Below are 22,467 nucleotides of genomic sequence, written 5' to 3'. Positions count from 1 at the left end.
AACACCCTCATTGTTAAACACTCCTGTAAGAAGAATTGTCCTAGAGGACAGGAATCGGACCCCAACTTTTCATTTTAATTCAGAAAAATAAATCACTAGAGGTGGCATTTAACTACGCTTAACTCACGAGTAGATCCATAAGTTTGGCCCACTAATTTCAATGGATCTACTCTGAGTGAAACCCAGTTGAATAGCACCCTAGATTTTGCTTCTAGGTTATTCTGGGGACAAGCATGAGCAGCAGGAATGCTGTTTTATACATCAAGAAAGGTAATGTCCATACGTACGAGGTTCGCATTTGAATTCTCCCTTTCCATTCCCAAGGCAAGTGCAGCTCATCATCTGTCCGTTCTCTCCTTGCCGGTCCCACTTCTCACCAATCTTATAGTTCACAGCATTGTCATGACACCACTCTGAAGGAACAAAGAAACGACAGATCAATAAGGTGACGCTGAATCCACACTGAGCCCTGTTTGACAATGTGTTGGTCACTTGATGTATTCTGGGGCTTAGGGTCCCATAGACAAAAGCCTCAGATCTGTAGAAGGAGCTCTTTACAAAGAACAATATTTCAAGAAAAAAGAGCTCTTATCCACTCAACTGGCAGCTAAGCACAGCTTGGAATTAAAAAGGGGCCGGACATGTTTAGTATCCATAAAAAATAATTCCTCTGTTATTGTTCCCAGGTAACAGTCCCCACCTATCCAAAAAATAATTCAGCCACATCCACCTGCTGTTGGTCTCCTCATTACTGTGATCGCTACGTGAGGCTGCTTAAACCATCACTTATCCCAGGGTGAGCTAGAAGCAGTGCTTTGCCCCTGGAACATATTATGAACGTATTTAGAAAGTGAATTGGCTTTTAAGAGAGTTAAGATTATTTTAGAAAGCTCTAATGCTGCTAGGATACATATGACAAGGCTGGGAATGAGGGCTATAACTTGCAATATGATCAAGACATAGTATTTAAGTTTTATCAAATTGTCTTCAAGTTATCAGGATTTATTTAGTTGTTGATTTGGCTGTCAGTATCTGTAAATGTGAAGCACACACAGAAGAAGCAATGTTCAATTAGGTGTCTTATTTTATCTGGGGGGGAAACTAAAAATATAAGTGTTTGGCATCAGGGTAGTCAGCTGGTAAAGTCCTGCAGCAAACAAAATACTGAACTTTAATTGGAAAAAAAACTGGTGTAAACCAGAATTAATGACAACTCTAGCTGGATTATGTTTTATGGTTTAAATCCAACAAATAGCAGGGTCATATTTCACAGTTAATAATTCCAGTCCAACGCAGGGCCAACTGAAAGTTTTTTCCTCAGTTTTTGTTAAGGGCAGATATTTAAACATCTCCAGAAACGATAGGCATTGCGGATGTTTTTTGAATGTGCTGGACACAGTAGAACATATTCTTTTATACTGTCCATTGTACAACCAGCTACGCAAATGTGTGCTATCCCCTTTTCTGGGTTGTCTAACATCACAGCACAATGAAAATGGTGGTGCGTTAACCAGGGCATTTGGGTGTTCCCTAGTTTGTCTTGTATTTCTTGTGTCAATGTGGGTTTGTTATTTTTTCAGAGGCCTGCTAGGCGGTATAAGCCTTTGGCTTGCCAGGTTTTTATCTGGAAGTTTTGTGCTGCGTGGTGGAATAGTGGGTGGTGAGCCAGGGGATTAGTGGGGATGGGGTTGGGGACACCTGCTTCTTCCTTCCACGCTTTAAGCATGGTCTGTGTGGACATGTTTAGCGTCGTGGGGATTTGTTTGGGAGGAATGGGTATGCCATGGTGGGGGGGGGGAATTTTCGATTACGTCTCTCTCCAGGTGTACCCATTGTTTTGTTTCGTCTTCTAGAATGCATGGGATTATGTGGTGCACTTGGTTGGTGATGTAGTATAGTTCTGTGCTGGGGATTCCTCACCACCCTTCTGAGGGGGGGGGAGGTGTAGGTATTTGGGGTTTATTGCCTCAAATTTTAGAAATGGAGCCAAATAAATTCAAGAAGCTACTCACTTGAAGAGTCACATCTGAAGTGTCCACTGCCAAGGCCTAAACATTGGCACCAAAGTTTAAATCCAGTTTCAGACATTCTTTCCCATTCCTCCCCAACAGAGTAGAAGGAGCCAGTGAATGTATCATAACATGAGTCATCTGTTGGTTGGTTTGATGTTCCAGGAACTGGAAAGGACACAGAATGAAAAGTAGTATGACAACATGCAGTAAGTCTTAGCAAACAATCCCCCCCCACACACACACTCAAAATGGTGCCAGTAAGAATGAAGTCTCCATGCAGCGATAAATAGCACAAAAACCTATCTTAATTATCTTTGTTCAGATAACGATCTGGATTTCATTGCTTAAACAGGCTTCCTTTCCCACTAAGATTATTTGAATATATAACTCAGAGGAAGCAAAAGAACAGGCAGAAATGTATGCTGAAATATACACAATTGAAAGAGGACTTTGAGAGCTAGAAGGGTGCAGTGGTTAGAGTGCAGTAGTGGGGAAATCAGGGTTCAAATCCCCGGTCAGCCATGAAGCTGGCCAGGGTCACTTTCTCTCTAACTAACCTCCCTGGGAGGTTAAACTGGCATGAACTCCATGGAGGATTAGTGTGATACAAGTGTGAATCCAACCAAACAAGGACACCATAGTTATCAGCGATCCTAAACCAAGGTTATTACACAAAAGAAGAGTGGAGCTTCCTTTCTACTTACCGACATTGCCCACTGTGACCACCTCTTCAAGGACTTTGTGCCTTTTCCTATTTTTAATTGCTTCCACTATGATGTTGTAGGTGGCACCTCTAGTAAGACCAGTAAGTGTAGCACTTGACGATGTGCCAGGAACTCTGAGCTACAATTTGAGAAGATGTATAAACATGTTGATTTTTGCTTTCTTGAAGAATGAGACACTGGCTCTGAAATGGCTGTATATCAAGTTGATTCCCTAGAGAGTAGGGTTCTGGGGTCCAATCCAATGAGGATATGGCTTCTCTTTACCCAAATATGAGACAAGTCTCCCTTATTCCAGCACCTTTCCCCCTTTTACAAATGCAGTGATGTGGCTACCTAGATCTACTCAAGTTGTCAAGAACAGGGTGAGATTTGAGCAGCCAATTTACTGCTTGGCCACTTTTTGATGTCACCTTCATGATGAGGAGCTGCCACAAAGTCTTTTTCCTGTGCAGCTCTAGTAATGTTGAAAGAGGAGCTCACAGTGAGTCTCTTTCCCACACCAGCATTTGCCCGAGTTTTTTGCAGGAGTGATAAGCCCATCCTGTTTTTGACAAGGCATTTCCTATCCAATAGGACAGAGATGAGGAACCTGAGTGGCCCCACCAGATATTGCTGGACTCCAATTTCTATCAGCTCCAGCCAGCATGGCAAGTAGTCAGTTATGACAAGTGTCATAATCCAGCAACTTCTGGAGAATCACAGGCTCCTCATTTCTGCCTTAGACCAAGAAAAAACCCTCTTCATAACCATGGATTCCCATCTATAGCAGCAAAAGCATGTTACTTTTAAAGTATTCAACACATTTCTCTGGTATCTTAGCTCTCATTTCTTCTATCTGTTCTGTACTCTCTGTTCCCTGTAGCTCTACCATTACCCTAGCAGACTAATTAGCTGCCTGCAATGATTTTCCATTACTATTTTCCATTACTGCACCTTATGTCAGGAATTTCCTCCCTAAATGTGTATTAATGCCATTTCTCTGCTTTCCTTCTCCTTCATCCTCAGGACCACAAAACCTCAAGGACTGCCTCTCCCCATATGAACCAACCTAGACCCTGTGATCATCATCTGAGGCCCTTCTTTGTGCGCCTCCTCTGAGAGAGGAGGCCTTTTCTGTCGTGGCTCCCCATTTGTGGAACGCTTTCCTCAGGGAGGCTTGCCTGGTGCTTTGGTTACATATCTTGAGGCAAAAACATTCCACTTCTCCCAGGCCTCCAATTAAACCACCTATGGCCTTTTAAACTGGGGGGTGGTGTTGTTGTTTTTGTTTGTTATGTCATGTATTTTTGTGTTTTTATATTGTAAACCGCCCTTTGATCTTCAGTAGAAGGGTGGTATAGAAATTTAAATAGTAGTAGTAATATCCAACTGAGATTAAAGTACGTGTAACTTCAATGGGTACATTTAACCATTACCTTTAGCACGCCATCCCTGTTTTCATCATTGTCTTTATTAGATTGCAAATTCCTTGAGAATGGGGTCTTGAAGACAGTTTGCCTATGAAACTTGGTAAAGTGCCAGTGAGGGTGTTATCTAAACAAACACAATGGCAACCACTACATTTTAGAAATTAACAAAACCAAGTTACCTCTACAGGCTCTTCCTCGGCACCAACAGGTTGACAAGAGATAATGTATTCCGTGGTCTCTGAATAGGGCGTCCAAGAAATGGTTGTCTGAGAAACTGCTTCCTGGAGCCTCGTGTGATTATTCTTGGGCAGAAGGTTGTGGGGATAATAAGCATGTTCATCCACGTCTGGTAGGTCTCCAGGCTGTACATGTGGCCTACGCCCCACTGGGGTGGTGGCAGTTGTAGGGGTCCGAGACCCATATACTTCCACAATGACTTGTTGGCCTGGCTTGCTCAATATAGTCTGCTGACCAGAAGTCCCTGGAAGTTGGATACCATTTCCATTATCATGCGGGTTGTTGGTGAGGTAAGGCGTGTTCTCCACAGTGCTGGGCACATCCAGGTTCTCTGACACCCCTTGGCCAGAGTGTGGCAGCGTTACTAGCTGGGGAAGCTCATCTAGCCAAAGAGAGGTTAGAAGCAGTCAAAGCCAGGTTCTCAAGCACCCTTCAGCAAGCGCTGCTTGCACTGTGAAACAAACTAAGCAGCTGCTCCATAAAACACTGCCTAATTCAAGCAATTAAACGTTAGCAGCATTCTCAAAGGTGCTACATGGTCCTGAAAAGTCATCATGCAGTTTCTCTACAGAGGCTACTTAGAGCGCTTCAGCCAGAAGGCAAAAGCATGTGCCCACAGAACTCAAGATGAGCCAAAGTGATGACAATTTTTGTACCTTTGAGACGATCCCCTATGAAGCAAAATAACCTTCTTGCCACAAATGATCTTTTGCTGAATGAATGAATGAATGAATGAATGGCAGGACATTTCTATCCTGCAACTCTTCCACCATGGAAGGCAGTGTGTACACGACTCTCACCAGGCTGCATCATGTACCCTCAAACTATGCCCTGGGACATAGGAAATTACATATTCAGTTCCTTTGATGTAATTTCAGCTAAAGAGGAGAAATGTTATATACTACATTACTCCTTGCACCTATTTCCAAAATCATTTAGCTTAGGATGATAACACCTGAACTCCCCTCTACTTTACAACTACTTACCACCCACTTCAAAGGTGAATCTGGTTTGAAACTAACAGAGTTATGTCAATCATCCATGACTGAAGCTCTTGACTCCCTTTCTTCTGAGAAAAAAGCAACTCTTGTGTCTTAATAATGTATGAACAAGTCACTCAGACTTGCATCAACTGATATCTACTAGTCAATATAGTTTATCTGGTTTACAATCCAGATCAAATCAAGCATTTGTAGGTTCCACTGATTTACAATTAAGGAGAGTTAAGCAAGTGCTTACCTCTCACCAATCAAATTAAATGCTGAGGATGCCACCCCATATACTATTGAATGTTGTGAAGCTTAATTTTGAGCAGACATGTTTAATTTGGATTGGAGTGTACCCTCAGTTTCTAACAGATTCAGAGGTAAGCAGCAATATTAAGTCAACCATCTTAAAAGTAGGAAACAGGAAAGACAAAAAGTGAAAGGAGGTTTGTCAACCGCAGCCAAATCTATTAAACTGCATTAGTACTTTGCAGGTCAGGATTACCAACTTATCTGAATATATATATATACAGATTGATGAGTGTCTCCACTTGTGTCCAGATATAGAAAGGAAATTTTAAGCAGTGATGTGCCACCAGTTGTGTGGCAATGGCATTAACTGAAATTCAAAACAACTGCATCTAGCTTCTCTTTCGTGCTCAGTAAGATTGAAGGTGTTTTACCTGTTTTTGTCCTTCCAATCAATGGTTCACTCTTCTGATTATTCTTCACAGCAAATACATAGATGACATATTCTGTTCCTGGCTCCAGACCTGACAAAGGATTGGCAGAAACCCATTTTTAAAAGGAAGCAGTATTCAAAAGAAGCAGTATTCAAAGTCGGCACAACAGCTTGCAGTGCAATCTTACACATGCTTACTCAAAAATAAGCCTCGTTGTTTTTCATGGCACTTACTACCAGGTAAGTGTTTATAGGTTTCTAGTTTTGTACTCTATACACACACTGCTCCCATTTACTACCATCTAGTTATTATTCAGATAGGCATTTATCTTGCCAGGATAAGGTTTTGCTGGTTTAACTTCTTATATTTTAATATGGTTTCTTTGTTTTTCTTGTTTCGTTACTTTCATCTCTCTGTTATTTAATACTGTTCATCTGTTGTCCTGTTTAAGTTCAGATTTTGTAAATGCAGTCATAGTGGAAAGGATGTGATATACATGTTGATAGATAGATAGATAGATAGATAGATAGATAGATAGATAGAGAGAGAGAGAGGCAGGCTTCTAAAGGTTAGAAGTGCTCATAAGGTTCATCTTCTGAAACAACTGAACCAAAGTAGTCTATTGGCCTGCTGCATTTTAGCATGGCCAGTATATGGTCCCAGACTGTTGCTATGCATGTGGGAGTAGGCTTAGTTCTCAACTGCTCCTATTCAGGTCTTTGGGACATAATGCACTAGTTACAACAGGCAAAATTGTTGAGGCAGGGTCAAAGGTTGTCATTACCAAACCCCCCAACCCACCTGGGATGGTCAAGCAAGGAACAGGCTTACCCCACCTCTCAGCTGAACAGCTGACTTCTTTGGGGAGGGGTACATACCTGTAATAGTGGCCTCCGTAGTGCCAGGGCGGGGACGAGGAAGCACTTCCCTAGGCTGCCCCCCAGCCTGCTCATATTTGATGATGTATCCTGTGATCTTGGCCCGGGGTGGCTGCCAAGTGAGCAGCAGGGAGTTGCTTGTGGTTGTAAGGAAGCGGAGGTTGGAGGGGGCGTCAATGGCTGAGGAACAAATAAAACCATTGAGTGCATGTATTTTAATATGACATCATCTCCCTCAAGGGGGAAATACAGTTTCCATATGTTTCAGCTACAAGTCTGAGAACATTCTGCTTCTCCCCCAAAGCCCAAGCGGCGGGAAGAGAATCATTGCTGTAACATGCCACAGATGATTTACATGATCAAGGGAAAGGAAACCACCATTTCAGTTAATATGAGTTTTTATAAACTACCATTACCCGTGGAAGCATCAATCACTACTGGGGAGCTGCGAGCATTGCCGTTCAGGGTGTAGATGTAAATCTTGTAGTCAGTGCCGGGCTGCAAGCCTGTGATTCAAAGTGAAATATTAAAAATAAAATAAACCTTGCTCATATAAAGTACTGTTCTGAACAGCATTGCACCTCAAGTCAATAAAAACATGTTAGCAAGGGCTTCCAAGGAGGTTGGCTGACAAGCCCTAAGGGTGGCATCACCATGAATGGCGGGGGTGGGAATTAGGGCCTGTTGTGCTGCTTCCTATTGAAGGTGAGCAGAGTTTTTGTTGCAGACATCCCTGCTGCATTCTGAAATCATACTGAAAAGTAGTGGAGGTCTGGAAAGGAAGAGCCAAAGAGACTCAGACTCAGAGCCTGGGCGCAGATGGGACGATGGGCAGTCACAGAGGTGGTGTCAATAAGTTCACATACCAGTGATAGTGTAGGGTTTAACATCAGGGCCAATTGTTCGTTGAACAGGATTTTGACCATTCGCTGGGACAGCATCAATATGGAAACCAGTGATTGCCTCAGTCTTGGTACGCCAGACGACTGTGATGGTCCTCTCTGTGACATCTGTGACACGTGCCCTACGGGGAGGGCTGACATCTGCACATACACACAAACACCAAAAGTCAGGCAACCGTCCGTTAGCACAACAGTCTGCTAGTACCACAGTCATACACAGCTGCAGAGACACTATACCTTTAAAGCACACTCTACACATATTTCTTCTCTCAAAGAATTTTGGGCACTGTAGTGAAGGGTTGCTGGGAACTGTAATTCTGTGAGGGGTAAACTACAACAGTCAGGATTCTTTGGAGTGGGAGATAGTGCTTCAAATGTGCTTGCAAACATGCAGTCTTGCAAACATGCATTGAGGCAAATGCCACTAAAAGGTCGCTTTAGAACTATCACTTATTTATAGCTCCAAACCCAATCTGCCTAGTTCTCACTCAGGATTAGAACCAGTGATTCTAGGAACCCATTTCCAGGCACTCCCAACAAATAGACTAGCATGACTTCTATTTAGAAACCTGCTGCCTCCAACCCTCCAACAGCCATCATGACTAGCAACTGCTGATAGATGTCTTTAAAAGAGGATTATTCATGGACTTAGTTGGTGGCCCTCACAGCAGATTGTGGTAGGAAATTTGCTATTTGTGGTGTGAACTTCCTTTGGTCTCCCCTGAGTTTTTCAACACTCAGCCTTATTTGATGGTCCTGGGTTCTAATACTGGGCAGTTGGGGGGACTTCTCTATCCTTTTTCTTCACACCATGCATAATTTTATACACCTCTATCATGTCCTCCCCCTTCCCACTTATTTGCCTTTTCTCGAAACTGAAAAAGCTCCAAACGTTTTTGCCTTTGAATCAGTGACTCTATGGCTATTTTGAAATGTTGAGTAACTTACTCTCTAGGGTAGTGACTACTCCCTGGGCAGGTCTGCTGGTCAGAGAGTCCTTCAGAGCATAGATGCTGACTTCGTATTTGGTTGCCACCTAGATGTAACAAAACCATGGACTGTTAAGAGATTTACATCCTCCAGGAGGTCACGAAAAGCTGACGCATAAGCCACTTCAGTAAGCCTGCTCTTCATTTATATTCTCTAATCCGATGCATTGTGAAGTGTTGGGAGCCTTATTGAGCAATCAGAAAATCAGATGGAGCCAAATATTCAGATGACACAAAGAAACGAGGATTTTTCAGTGACTTGCCTCCCTTGGTAATTAGCTTTTATCTGCTCTTTTGGAGAATTGCATATTCCACATGTAGAGCCTTTTTCTGGGGGAATTCAAGGGAATGCAGTACTAGCACTCACCCACCCCCAAATGTTAAAAGTATGTCATTTACTGTAACAACTTCATGGTGAGAAGCACCACCTTCTTTCAAAAAAACAAAACCCCAGTCCCTATGCATCTTTTATGAGATATATAGGATGAAAGTTACACATGGCAACAGTGACTGCAATCCCAGGGACTGTCAGGAGATATACCCATAACTCTCTGTCTTCAATGGAAACCCCTTTTGGAGAAACGGGAGGTGGTTTCAGTGCCTATGCTGCTTGCTGTAATGTATTTATTATTTGCTTCATTCAAATGCAGTTATGAGAGAGTGCTGAATGTGTAGTCAAGCTCAATAGAGGTTGAACTTCTGCCCCAAATAATGTCGTGGCTTCAAAACAATTATAACCAAATCCATTTAAAAAGAAGAATTTTACCACAAGTGGTGGTCATATAAAATAATCCAGGAATTATGGGAATTAAGGGGGGGGATACTTAAGAGAACATTTCCCAAGAAACCAGAAGTTTTTCTTCTGGGAATACATAACAGAAGTCCCCAAGAATACAAAAAGGATTGGAAATTGTTTGTAGAGTATTTAAAAAAATCCGTGTAAACAAGTGAACAGATTAGCAGGACTTGAAAAAATTCAGCAGTGTAAGAGGAAGTAGGAGAAAATGAGTACGAAGAGTAGAACTTTGGTAACTAAGAATACGCAGAAGAAAGAGAAAAGAAAAGATACCAGAGAAGGAGAGGAAGGGAAGTCCTTAGGTGTTTTGCGTTGTGTCCTTGGTTTGTAGTGGTTTTGTTTTCATTTTCTCCATTTATTCTTTACTTATTCTTTTTGAACTGTATGTAAAAACACAAATAAAAAACCCTTTCAAAAAAATAAAAGAAGAATTACCATGAGTCCTGAGACAACAGCCGATGTGCTATCTGGAGAGAGGTTAATTTCTTTCATTGGCCCGTTCTTATCCTTGGGATTCACTCTGATTCGGTATCCAGTAAGCTGAACATTAGGTGCAGTCCAGGTGACTGTCAGGCTGGTTGGAGCAACCTGAATAAACTTCAGGTTCATAGGAGGTGGGATTGCTGTCAAATTTAGGATTAAAAACTTAGATTACTTTGGGAGTAGTAATGAGTACAGAAATGGCTAGCCCTGCTGTGAAGTTTCAGGTGACTGCAGTTTTGATGATGTGATCAGGTATCTTTAAAAAATCTAATAGAAAGGTAGTTTCAAAATCCAGGTGCCTTGAACAAGACAAATATGTATTGAAATATTTTTATACATGGATCATCAGTAATGGAAGATAGTTGCTGGAAAAACAGGGAACAACTAAGCTACAAAGTCATCTTTAAACAATGCTGCCACAATTTAACTGAGTAATACACACACACACACACACACACACACACACAGGTGTGGAGGTGATTGGTGCTGTTTTCTAATGTCCCTGGTTACAGATTTAGAATTTTAAAGAGTGGTTATAGGTATAACCAGGCAGCACTCTGCTGTTCCTGCCCCAGAACAGGGTCAATTATGTGATTTTGGAAATATCATGATGATTTTATAGAATCAACAATAATCAAGATTATATGATGGTAACACGTTGCAGAGACATTTATTGACTAGGCTGACAAAGGATAATGCCCCAAATCAGTCAAATTCTGTGCTCAAATGTTGTGTGCGAGTACTAGTATTCAAACAATGGTGATCAAACTGGTGAGAAAGGAAGAAGGAGAAGGGCAAATGGAAGTGTCATAGGGGACCTTCAGAACCCCTGCCCAAGGCTTTTTTAAAAAGTGAAAACTAATCACCTTTTCTTTTATCAAAGGCAATCTTTTTAAGGGAGGAAAAGGCTACACATCCCTTGATTCCAAAGTCAGTGTGTGTGTGTGTGTGTGTGTGTGTGTGTGTGTGTGTGTTGCTTCTGATATCCTCCATCTTCCACGCAAAAGAAACCCATGTCTCTATGTCCCCACACCAAAGGCATTCCCCCGAACTGGGGGTCTCATAGATGAGAAACCAGCAGCACTTGGAAACTATTCTGGCCAGCCAGGCAACAAAGGCAGCAGCTGCCCTGGCCACCGGGTGGCATTGCTATGTGTGTACCTGTGGACTGGGTCCCAATCAGAGGTAGGCTCTCCAAGCCATTGTGCAAGGCAACGATGCGGACAGTGTACTCAGAACCAGGCCTGAGGCCATGCAGCTCTGCAGTGTCGTCTTCACCATCTGGAGCAGGGAATAGCTCATGGATTCCATCCTCAGGGGTTGAGTAGGTCACCCTGTACCTGGTGACTTGCCCCTGTGGGCTTTCCCAAGCAATTTTGATGGAATCGACATCCACCTCAGTGAATGTCAGTCCTTTAGGGCGATCAATGTCTGTTAGGCAAATTAATGATGAAAGATTAAGTGGAGGGGAAGGGTGGGGAAGCAAGTTTGGGTAGCACAAAGCACTTTGTTATAGGCATGCAAAGCAATCTTCTATTTCTCCACATCCCGAAATAGAAACTATTTATTTATTTATTTTATTTTGCAGCCTGCAGAGCCATTTACAGCAGCACAATGGAGGTGTAGCAGTTAAGACTTGTACCATGTTTTTCAGCTGTATGTTATGCTATTGCAAACAGCAATCAGCATAAAGAACAAGCTTTTTGGGAATCGAATGGCTGGTAGTCACAACAGCACACCTCTGATGGTTTCAGCTGATCTGACCATTGCAGTGATGCTTTTGCTGCAACCCAGAAAACCAGACAGGCAGAAGCAAGGAAGGAGCCTGGAATCTGGCAAGCTCAATTCCCCCATCAGAAAATAGCCTTAGCTAAAGACCCTCCTCAAATACTATTCCCACGGACCTGCAACTATTTTTGCTAGCCCAGAACCTCTTTGATGGAGGAACTGTGTTTCCCAAAAGCGCTCTACACCAGTCAGATCAGAGACTCAAGCTGATCATTGTTTTTGTACTGCTGTAAGTGACTGCAGAAAGGCCTCAAGGTAGCTATATCAACAAATTAGCATCCACATATCAATTTGTCAAAAAACACACACCATTCTTGCAAATTATTGCCATAAGCATAGATAATATGCATACGAAGCTTTATCTTTAAATTAAAGATAGTATTTGGCAGACCAGGATGTTACTTTTGATATAACAATTTCAGCATATGATTCTGTTTCCATGACTGAAAACAGGCCTGTTGGAAGACTTAGTATCAGCTCCAGGATAGACATGGGCTGCTTCAGAAGTCCTGGAGTTCATATATTTTCTTCCATTCCTCAGGATGTTTGCAAACACAGAAGTAACTTCTGGGAGTGCTTCCATGTACCTAAACAGTAACATCGGAAGCAGCTCTTAGGCAGCAGAGAGCAGCATGGATCGCTTTTCAAGATGTCGGTAAAAACTAGCACTGCAATTCTATGCATACTTACTTGGGAGGAAGTCCCATTGGACACAATTTACCTTGCTGCTGAGTAAGTATGCACAGAATTGAGCACTCGGCCAGTTTCCGTGAGCCAAGGAGAAGTCTTTTCATTTAAAAAGAAGATTCAAATGATTGCATATTTTGCCACCATTGATAGCAAAGTGATGTTAGAGTTCTGCATTTTCTATGCTTTCCAGATAGAAAAGGTGACTTCTTTTTCACAAGTCTGGGGTTTCAGAATGCTGTCTTGTTTCTCTTTCAATTCCAGAGTTCTTTTCTTAGCTTGGTTAATTTCTCCCTTCATGGGCACAGCACCTGTGCATGGAGGAGACCCTGGTGTTCAATGGAGCCCTGCTCTCCTCTCCTTCCCTAAGCAGGAAACAGAAGATCTGCTCACACTGCCCACGTCTTCCTTATGAGCCTCCCAGATGCATCTGGCTGGCCACCTGTGCACATGCTGGACAAGATGGACCTTTGGTGTGATCTAGCTGTGCTCTTCATAGATTATTATCCAATCCTCCCCCTATTCTGCTTGTTCAATATGTACAGGCAAAGGAAGGAAGGCTGGATGGGGATATGGAAGGTGCACATAGACTTCCCATTCTCCTGTGAATACATTGAGTGGGGGGGGGGGGACAAATAGAGCTCTGTTGATCCCACACAGCCGGAGTGTTTGGACAGGGAAATATCATATCCTGACTGTATTACTGTGGGGCACAGAGCATATGGCAAGCAGTAAAACTCACCAGCTGATGAATTCACCAGGAAGTCTTTGTGTCTCAATGTGCATTGTTAGTGTGCAGATTTACTTCAGGGTTGAAAACGCTGGATTGTGATACACGCAGAGAGAGAGAGCTAGTCTCCTCCTCCACTTTGTTTTTCATCAAAATTTGATATGCAGATTTCTAACTTTGAATTTATGCTTTCAAGTGACTTAAATTAATTTCACTGTTATTGCTTATTTACTTCCCCACAGGCTGCTGACAGGAATAAAGAAAAGAAAAAAGCAACCTCAGCATTGGTATCCTTGTCAGATAGTATGTAAAAGGAGTTTGCAATCTCCAGCTGTCACCTTTACTATCTTACCATAGAAACTACAATGTTTCACACACATTTAAAAGCAATTAAGAGTCAAGGTTTTTCATTTTTTGCATTGACCATTTTTAGCCATACTCAAAGCACATCTTCTGAGGCTGGGGTGAGCAACAGAGTTTTAGCAGCCTCTCTAGGTTGTATCAGTGGGAATGATGCTGTTTTCTGTGTTTTGCACAGATTTCTGAAAGTAGATATGTCCAGTGAATTCAAGCATTCAGAGACACCGTGTTCCTGCTGTAAAACTAAGAAAATGAAAAATACATACTTGTAACAGCTGTCTCAACCAGAGGCTGGCTTTCTCCATTTTGACCTTGGGCGTAGACACTAACTACATACTCAATTGTAGGTTGCAGTCCATCAATTGTAACTTCAGTTTGATCTGCAACAAAAGGCCAATAAAACATTAATCAGGAATGAAACGTTATTTATGGATGGCCTCATTCTGTCACAACTGAGACCCTTGTGCAAGTATTCATTTGTGCTCCAAGTGGAAAGGCGACTTGCTCTAGATTAACACAAATAGTTCCAGATCAAAAGATGCTTTGTTAATGGATTCCACACTCAAATTTCTTCAGAATGAAAAATGCAGAAATTCTTTGCTTTATAAGCCAGTTCCAATGAAATATATTATACACTGGGGGCTTTTTAACAAACATTTGCAAGGAGGAAATCAGATGTCTAATTAAAGATGAATAACAATATTTGCAATCTTTACAAAAATACTCTTAGGATGTTGCCAACACATCTCAAGACCATGATGCTTGTCCACTGCTGCAGACTTGTTCTGTCATTCTAGAAGAGGTACACTAAACACCATGTTGGACCAGAAGATGTTACCTTTATGTACAGTGCCTTAGTCTCGCGTGACTATTAAATGGACTACAACTCCCATCACTCTCAGCTGGCATGCTAGAGGGGCACCAAGTTGGGCGAGGCTGCCCTAGAACTAAATGCATGAGCCAGAACAAACCTGAGCAAAGCCTCAGGTTTGGGCTCCTCCTCCTGTTTCTCCTAATCGGAGTAGAACTTGATTTGTATAAATGGGGGAAGAATCAACATCTGTAATAAACCATGATTCCTAGGTTTACACACATCAGTGCGATGGGAGAAGAAGAGAGGCACAGCTCCCTGAAGCTCATTCCAGCTTGTGCATAGAGCATTATACCATAATTTAGCATTAGATGCAAACACACCTAGGTACGTGGAACTAACTGCGTGGTTCTTAAGGTCCTGGCCATTGTGCCTCTCCAGGGCCCACGTTTTGCCTCAGTCATGTACACTGATTTTAGCATGTTATCTCAGCCCTTTGTGGAACTCCATGGAACATTTTGGTAACTGAGGAAGACATTGTTATTCTGCCAAGGCTTCTTATGACCTGTAGGCTTTTAATTTTTTTTATTTCTGTTCATGCTAGTGCATTCTGAAAAAGCACAAGAGAGAGAAGCTGGCCTATGGGGAAGGTGCAGTGGTGACCCAACATTTTGGCTTGCTAGTAAGTTAGCCTTACATTATGGACTTTTCCTTCCCTTGGGTGTCCCTCTCTGAGTTTTATGTATGCACTGTTCTTACCTGCAGAGAGAACTCTGGTTTTTGTGGGACCATGGTTATCTTTGGGAACAGCTGTCACTCTGTAACCAGTAACTGGGGAAGAAGAAGGCTGCCACCGCACAGTTATGCTGCTGTCCTGAACATCAGTCACTTGTAGCTGGGATGGTGTATCAATCTCTGCACATAAAAGAATTAAAATCATTCATCTCTACAGTACACCAGTGTGGTGTAGTGGTTAAGAGCGGTAGTCACGTAATCTGGGGAGCCGGGTTCGCATCTCTGCTCCTCCACATGCAGCTGCTGGGCCAGTCACACTTCTCTGAAGTCTCTCAGCCCTACTCACCTCACAGAGTGTTTGTTGTGGGGGAGGAAGGGAAAGGAGATTGTTAGCCGCTTTGAGACTCCTGAAGGGGAGTGAAAGGCGGGATATCAAATCCAAACTCTTCTTCTTCTCTCATTGGCTTCTGTGACAGACCTTAGAGAAGACTGACCACCTTGTGTTCAGCAGAAGTGTGGCCATGTTGGTCCTCCAAGGCCTAAAGTAACTCAGTTAGAAGACATTTCTCAACGACACTAAATAATATTCTGAATTTAATATGGAACCTGCAGTGATAACACCAGAGCCTTGTTTCTCCATGACGCGGCTGTGTTAGCCACTTTTCGGAGCAGGCATAATCCTTAAAACCATGGATTGCCACCATGAGGGACCTAAAGTTTTGCTCCTCTGCCAAATCACTGATGCTGCACTTTCCTTTGGCTCCACCCACTCAACCTCACCTATCCCGTGTAAGCCTCTCCCATGCTCTACAATAATTGAATAGAGGCTCCACATGACCACAACATAGTGAAATCTCACATGTGGAAGAAGACAAGGGGCCACTGTTGCCCTTCTCCTTTGGGGATTGGTCTTCCAGATGCATTTGACTGGCCAGTGCTGGAAACTAGATGAATAAGAACGCCAACATTTACTGCCTGCCACATTTGCAACGTATTTGGATTCAAACAATGGAAAGCACTGTTGTGTTGCCATCCTGATGTAAATCAAGGAGTTGTAGAAAACAAACCCATAGTTTTTGCCAGCAATCTCAAGCTCATCAAAAAGCAAGATGCAAGCGTTTTAAATGGGTTAGAAGTCTTTTTGCATGATGGACAGAATTGTTGAATTAAGCCAGAGGGGTGAATAATTTGGTTTGCTCTCCCACCCTTAAAAAAAAAAAGTGAGCAGATGGAATAAATAGTTCTTAAATGTCCATTTGTCCTGGTCTTACCTATTCTGTAGTCGACAGTGACTGGTTTGCTGCTGGCAGGACTGTCTCCACGTCCAGTGACTGCATACACAGTGATGGTATAGTCTGTTCCAGGCTTAAGTCCAGGGATGGTTGCAGTGGAAACATGTCCAGGTACAGTGAACTCTTGAACAGGCCCACTGCCACCTATGAGCAATAGCACAAGATGGTCAAAAGCTCACAGCTGTTGTTAAAATGACGATGGTGGTAGTACATAGAATAATGGAATGCGGGGTTGGAAGGGACCATGAGGTTCATCTAGTCCAACCCCCTGCAATGCAGGATTATTTTGCCCAAAGTGGGGCTCAAACCCACCACCCTGAGATCAAGAGTCTCATGCTCTACCAAATGAGCTATCCTGCCAACACCTAGGAGCCAAGGGGTCTTGGGCCCCCCTAAAATATTTGAGGGGGCTGCCCCTCTGAAGTTGATGGGCATTGCCATTCAAATGGTGTGTGTGCACCACATCAAGTGATCCATTATTTTATTCAATTTGGCACTCCTGACCCAGGTGATGACCAAGCTGGTGGGGCCAGTGGGAGTGACATGCAGATCAAATTTAATAACTAAATTTGCAAATGGTCTTTATCCCCAAAAAGGGTTCAAAGCAATTTGCAGAAAAATTAACAAGTAATAAAACAATCATGTATAAAATACATAGAAAGTAGCATTACAATCCGCACATGGCAATAAATGCCACCAGGATGCCTAAATTAGATCCTTGTAATGCACATGGTGTGGGACTGCCTTTGGGAAACCCATGAAGATAACTGTCTCAGGTTGTGTTTAGTACCAATTAATATTGTGTATAATGATGACAGACCAACAGGTGCAGAAAAAGTCCTCTAAAATATTAAGTTTTCAATACTTTTAAATTAAGGGGTACACTAATGTCCCCTCCCACACATATACAGCCCCCACCACTGACATTCATCTTTTTAGTGTTAGTGTGAAAGGGGTTTGATACCCACAAGATGCTCTGTGTAAGCATCAGCCCCTTTCCCTTGAACATGCAGCTGTCAGGGCTGTGCCAGTAGCTCTGATCCCTTTTACCTCCCTTCTAACTTGTACTTGAATTGTAATTATCCAGTGTCTATCAGAGCCACAGCAGTCATTCAAAGTGTTGCAGTGTTTTAAGTCACTTAAAACCTTGCCTCCAGAGTCTTGCTTTAACTTCTAATACGAGGTATTAAGACCACCTAGCACTGACCTGTTTCACCATATGTGATCCTGTAGTATCTGACGGTAACGGCAGGAGCCTCCCAGGTGATGACCAGGCTGGTGGGGCCAGTGGGAGTAACGTGCAGATCTCTTGGAACATCAGAAACTAGACAGAAGGGTTTAAGAAAGGGAAATTTAGGAATATTCCACATCCTCTCAGTTCACATGTCATACTGTACAGTGCAACTGCCCAGTAAAGCTTTTAGATTCCTTTTGGAGACATCTTTCTAGACAAGGTAGTATTTTAGAACTACCCGTATTTTTCGCTCTATAACACACACCCGACCATAACACGCACATAGTTTTTAGAGGAGGAAAATCCGTAGGCATGCCACCCGTAGGCATTCCCTCCATAACATGCACAGACATTTCCCCTTACTTTCTAGGAGGAAAAAAGTGAGTGTTATGGTGCAAAAAATACGGTATTTTCTGCACTGGTTCCAAGGCAGGCAATGTTTCATCATTGTATTCCCCCTCTGAGATGCATCACTAGCACTTGCAGTTTATTGGAGCGGAAATAATTCTGAAGGAAAGTAGCTAGCCAAGCACCACCCTGCAAGCCCACTAGAAAGCTGCCATTTAAACCCGTATCTGAATCTTCAATTGGGTTTTGATTCTGTGATTGTACCAAGAATGCATGGAATTGGGTACTGGACTTGTGATATTCAGCACTTTGAAAACCTATGGCCCAAAGCAGACAATATAAAACACTGAAAGTCACTGAAAGTCAGGGGCGGCATGTCCTGTTTCACCGCTTGAGGCAAATGCCCTGCCACTGCGGCCACCACTTCTCCACCTGCCCTGCCACCTCTGCTGCTGGCAGAGAAGTGACCCCGGCATTGGCATCAATTTCAAGCAAGATCTGGCCAAAATCATAAGATATCTTTGCATGCTCCACATGATCTCACACAATTCCATCTGAAATTGGTGCCGATACTGGCACTGCTTCTGCACCAGCGACAGAGGGGCCCTGGTGGGGCTGCCGCCTTGGAGGTTTCTGCTGCCTGAGGCTGCCACCTCAGTGCGCCAATTGTAGAGCTGGCTCTGCTATAAGTCCTGCTTACTCTCTTTTACTTTATCCAGAAATGCTGTTTTTTCAAAAATGCAGCAACTTGAAAAATCACTGTGCTGCGTGTGTCTGAAGGGATTGGGAAACTCTATACAATGTCACATATTTTGCCTCCATGTTTCTGGGAGTAGCAAGAGACACGAAGCTGCTGCTTTCAGCATCGTGTACATATGCTGCATATTGTTTAGTTCTGTTTTCTAGTCTTTTCTTAACATCTGCCAAAACTTTCTAGTTCTGGAGGCCACACTGATAGGGTTGAAAATGTGCCTGAGGAAATCTCAGAAAGGATGAAGAGACTAGGTTCCTAGCAGTTGGCTGCAGTCCCTTCCACAACTCCCTGAGTAGCAGAAGCAGAATAAAACGGAGAATGATGCCTATAACTCTTCAAAACCATCCAGTAAACCTGTAGGTTCTTACTGTTATATGGTCAATGCCTCACTTGCAATCCGTTGTGAAATTTCTTGACTCGATTTCTTCCCCTGAGCTGTTAGAGCTCAAGAAGGGAGATATCTGATGTTATGTGTTCCATTTCAATTAACTCTGTGACCTGGTCTCAAGAACTTAAAAGCTGTATTTTATTTTCTTTGTCTAGGTCTTACCTGTACTTTGCTGTCCCATCAAAGGCAAGCTCTCCTCTTTGCCATTGAATGCAGAAATGCTCACCACATACTCAGACCCTGGAACCAGGTCAGTGAGTGTGATGGAATTGCGAGATGGAGCAATGCGGACTTCTTTGGGTCTGCTTCCCCCTTGCTCAAGGGAATGGCGTATTTTGTAGCCAGTGATGGTGGCACGAGGAGCAATCCAATGGACGGTGAAAGAATGGGCTGTTATTTCTGAGAAATCAAGCCCAGTTGGGGAATCAAGACCTATTTTCATAGGAAAATAAAGGAGATTTAAACCAGCTGAACAGTAAAGTCAATGTCGTTTTTTGTAGAAAAAGCATGCATATACATTGGATATATATTAAAATAGATAGGAAACATTCAGACAAACCAAAGTTCCATCAACCACAGCTCTGAAAGATGTGGGCCATAATAGGTTGTTCAAACACCAAACCCTTCCTCCACTGAAAGGGGGAGGAATAACAACAGCAGATAGGGCTATGAATGTGGAGTCCTGAAGTTATGAAATTGTATTGGACCAACTTCAACAGAGCCATCATGGCATGATAGTTCTTTCTAAAATTGGCTTGCTAAGACCAATTTTTAAAGCAAAATCTACACAAAAAATTTCAAAATCCTTAATATTTTTGAACAACTGAAATAGCAGAACAATCTTAATAAATTGCTACCACACAAATCTCATTTGAAATAAAACTAGTAGAAAGAAAGTGAAGACATTTTCAATATTTGTCATACTACAGACCTGTTTTCTGCTCTCCGCTCAGAGGTTTACTCTCACGTTGTTCATATACACTGTAAACCCTGATCAAATACACAGTGCCAGGGAGAAGATCTGAAGAGTTAAAACAGCAGTGATTTAGGATATTTAAATTTCTCTAGAAAAAATTGCAAATCTCAGCTTTTTACCCAGCAGAGCTCCTTTGCTAAACAAAAATGGTCATTTCCAGCTATTTTGTTTAGCAAAGTTCTAAATGTTACATTACCTGAGCATGCAGCATTATATGTTGGGGGAAAAGCTGGTCCCCCCCCCCCCGTGGATCTTTCCAGCCTACAAAACAAGTTTCTCACTCTCTGACAGTTTGCCTATTGTCATTTATTCACAAAGCATTTCCAGGTAGAATTTCCATATTCTTTACTGCTCTGAAGCTTGTATTGTTTTCATATCCACTTCCATCAACAAAACTCTTTAATTTTTTCTACCAAGGCCTTGGCAAATTGTGTAGTACAAATGGCACCAACTCTTTAATTCTGACATTCATTTTCACTGTCTGGGAGAGATGAGAAACACTGCCAGCAGAAAATGTTTAACCTAAGAGCATTTCAGAGAGTTTAGGCTGGGTCAGATGTGTCATGTACTGTTGGCCTACCAGGACTTAGGTACTGGTGACAGAGCTCATATTCTATTGTGGGATGGATAAATTCCAAACAAACAAAAACATAATTTTTCAGGGCTACCCGACTGTGTATTTATAATTTAATACAACATGTTTCTTCCAGTACATGATTTTCTCATAAGACTTTTTGCATAGAGTTTAAAGTAGTAACTACAAAGAGAAAAATGAAATAGAGGCCATCAAAATGAGATTTGGTGAATTGAGGGGGAAACAAATGAAAAATAGCCATAGAAAATGCAGATAGAGAGTGACGAGTCTAAAGTAGACATCTAGCCAATCATCTTCCCACACACTCCCCCAAAGTCTACCAATTCCAATATCAAATCATATCAGTTTGATGACTGGATAAAATGTATCAATGAATCAGTCTCTTACTTGTTAAAACCACTGCATTGTCAGATGGTGAGATAGACAGCTCTGCAACATCCTCCTCTTTCTTCACAGGTGAGAAACGAACGAGGAAGTTGGTCAATTCAATAGATGTTGGTGGAGTCCAAGTTACTCTTATAGTGTCATGGCCCACATTGGTAAAACGCAGGTCAGTGGGAGGAGGGACAGCTGAGGTTAAAGGACAATATTTTCAGTAATTTTAGAAGCACCGGAATTCGATTCAATAGTGTTTCAAAAATATACAAACAATCCCATGCAAAAAAAGAGGGGGGGGGGAGGAATCCATTACAAAATCAAACCCATGCAAATGTACTACTGAACTATGTTTCATTCCACGAAAGTAAGCTGCAGTAATCTTTCAATATTTCACTACACAGTTAAAGCTGATGTAAAGCACCTTTAACCTCTCAGCAAAACTGTTATGGATTCCAAATGTATTCCATAATACTACTTTTTTAAAAAAGAAAAAAGACAAACAGTGAGTTCCTGTATTGTTGTCTTTTGCCTATGGATCTTGCAATCCATCTCAAATCAGAGAGGCCCAATGTGCTCTACAGCAGCTCAGAGACGGGAAAAGGCACCACTTCCATAACACTAACATGCATACAGATGGGAGGATGAACAATAGCTGTGAAGTCTCTAGGACTCTACAACTACTTACATAGGAAAAGGTTATAAAGCCTTACCCAACTAAGGTGAACATACTAGTCTTTCCATGCAAAACAAACTCCCAGGTCATTTTCTGTACATGCACTACAGAGGTTTCAAAGACTGCCATGCCTGTCACTAGCATGATTGGAGGATGCCTTCTTCCCCAGACCATTTTGGGGAAATCACTTGAACACTTGGGCCACTAAGTGAGGATTAGGACAATGGACTCCAAGATATTGCTTTTGTATTTGGATTATTCCATTTATCTCCATTGTGGCTAGGAGAGCCAATGTGGATACATCACATAGGTTCTGAAACTTCTGAGATGTGGGTTCAAGCCCAGCTCAGATATGCACTGTGAAATGATAATAAAGCTGTGAGAAGAAATGTTAAAGAGAAATGTTTTCTATCCACAAAAACATTAGGAGATAGAATTGCAAAAGCCAAATAAATTATCATCCCCTGAGAATTTGGCAAGATTTGGCAACCTGGTATTGAGATGCAAGATTCAACCTCAAATTGGTGGAAATGCTAAAAGGAAATTATGTGTATAATGCTGTATATCTGTTCCCATTGAACTTCCAAAAATGTCCCCTGGCCACCTCTCCCTAAACAA

General features: G+C 42.3%; 1 protein-coding gene across 7 annotated transcripts in view; it reads right to left on the bottom strand.

Moving 5' to 3' along the window:
- FN1 (fibronectin 1) overlaps positions 1-22,467 on the bottom strand; it is a 75,142-nt gene that overhangs the window by 3,873 nt on the left and 48,802 nt on the right. For 4 of the 7 annotated variants that reach the window (XM_083702639.1, XM_083702641.1, XM_083702637.1 and 1 more), the window contains 18 exons: positions 21,186-21,368; positions 20,159-20,248; positions 19,390-19,659; positions 17,711-17,827; positions 16,483-16,647; positions 15,236-15,391; positions 13,932-14,045; positions 11,262-11,531; positions 10,053-10,240; positions 8,781-8,868; positions 7,797-7,973; positions 7,347-7,436; positions 6,931-7,110; positions 6,053-6,142; positions 4,326-4,765; positions 2,717-2,855; positions 2,013-2,177; positions 288-413 (listed from right to left, as the gene is read on the bottom strand). In XM_083702639.1, coding sequence (XP_083558765.1) covers positions 288-413; positions 2,013-2,177; positions 2,717-2,855; positions 4,326-4,765; positions 6,053-6,142; positions 6,931-7,110; positions 7,347-7,436; positions 7,797-7,973; positions 8,781-8,868; positions 10,053-10,240; positions 11,262-11,531; positions 13,932-14,045; positions 15,236-15,391; positions 16,483-16,647; positions 17,711-17,827; positions 19,390-19,659; positions 20,159-20,248; positions 21,186-21,368 — 3,048 coding nt within the window. The remainder of the gene's footprint in view (positions 1-287; positions 414-2,012; positions 2,178-2,716; positions 2,856-4,325; positions 4,766-6,052; positions 6,143-6,930; positions 7,111-7,346; positions 7,437-7,796; positions 7,974-8,780; positions 8,869-10,052; positions 10,241-11,261; positions 11,532-13,931; positions 14,046-15,235; positions 15,392-16,482; positions 16,648-17,710; positions 17,828-19,389; positions 19,660-20,158; positions 20,249-21,185; positions 21,369-22,467) is intronic. The other 3 variants (XM_083702642.1, XM_083702643.1, XM_083702640.1) reach the window with 1 other exon arrangement.

Source organism: Podarcis gaigeae, assembly GCF_964106915.1.
Source record: "Podarcis gaigeae genome assembly, chromosome: 1".
Lineage (NCBI taxonomy): Eukaryota > Metazoa > Chordata > Lepidosauria > Squamata > Lacertidae > Podarcis > Podarcis gaigeae.
Note: the sequence above shows the minus strand (reverse complement) of the source record. Positions and strands in the feature narration are given on the sequence as shown.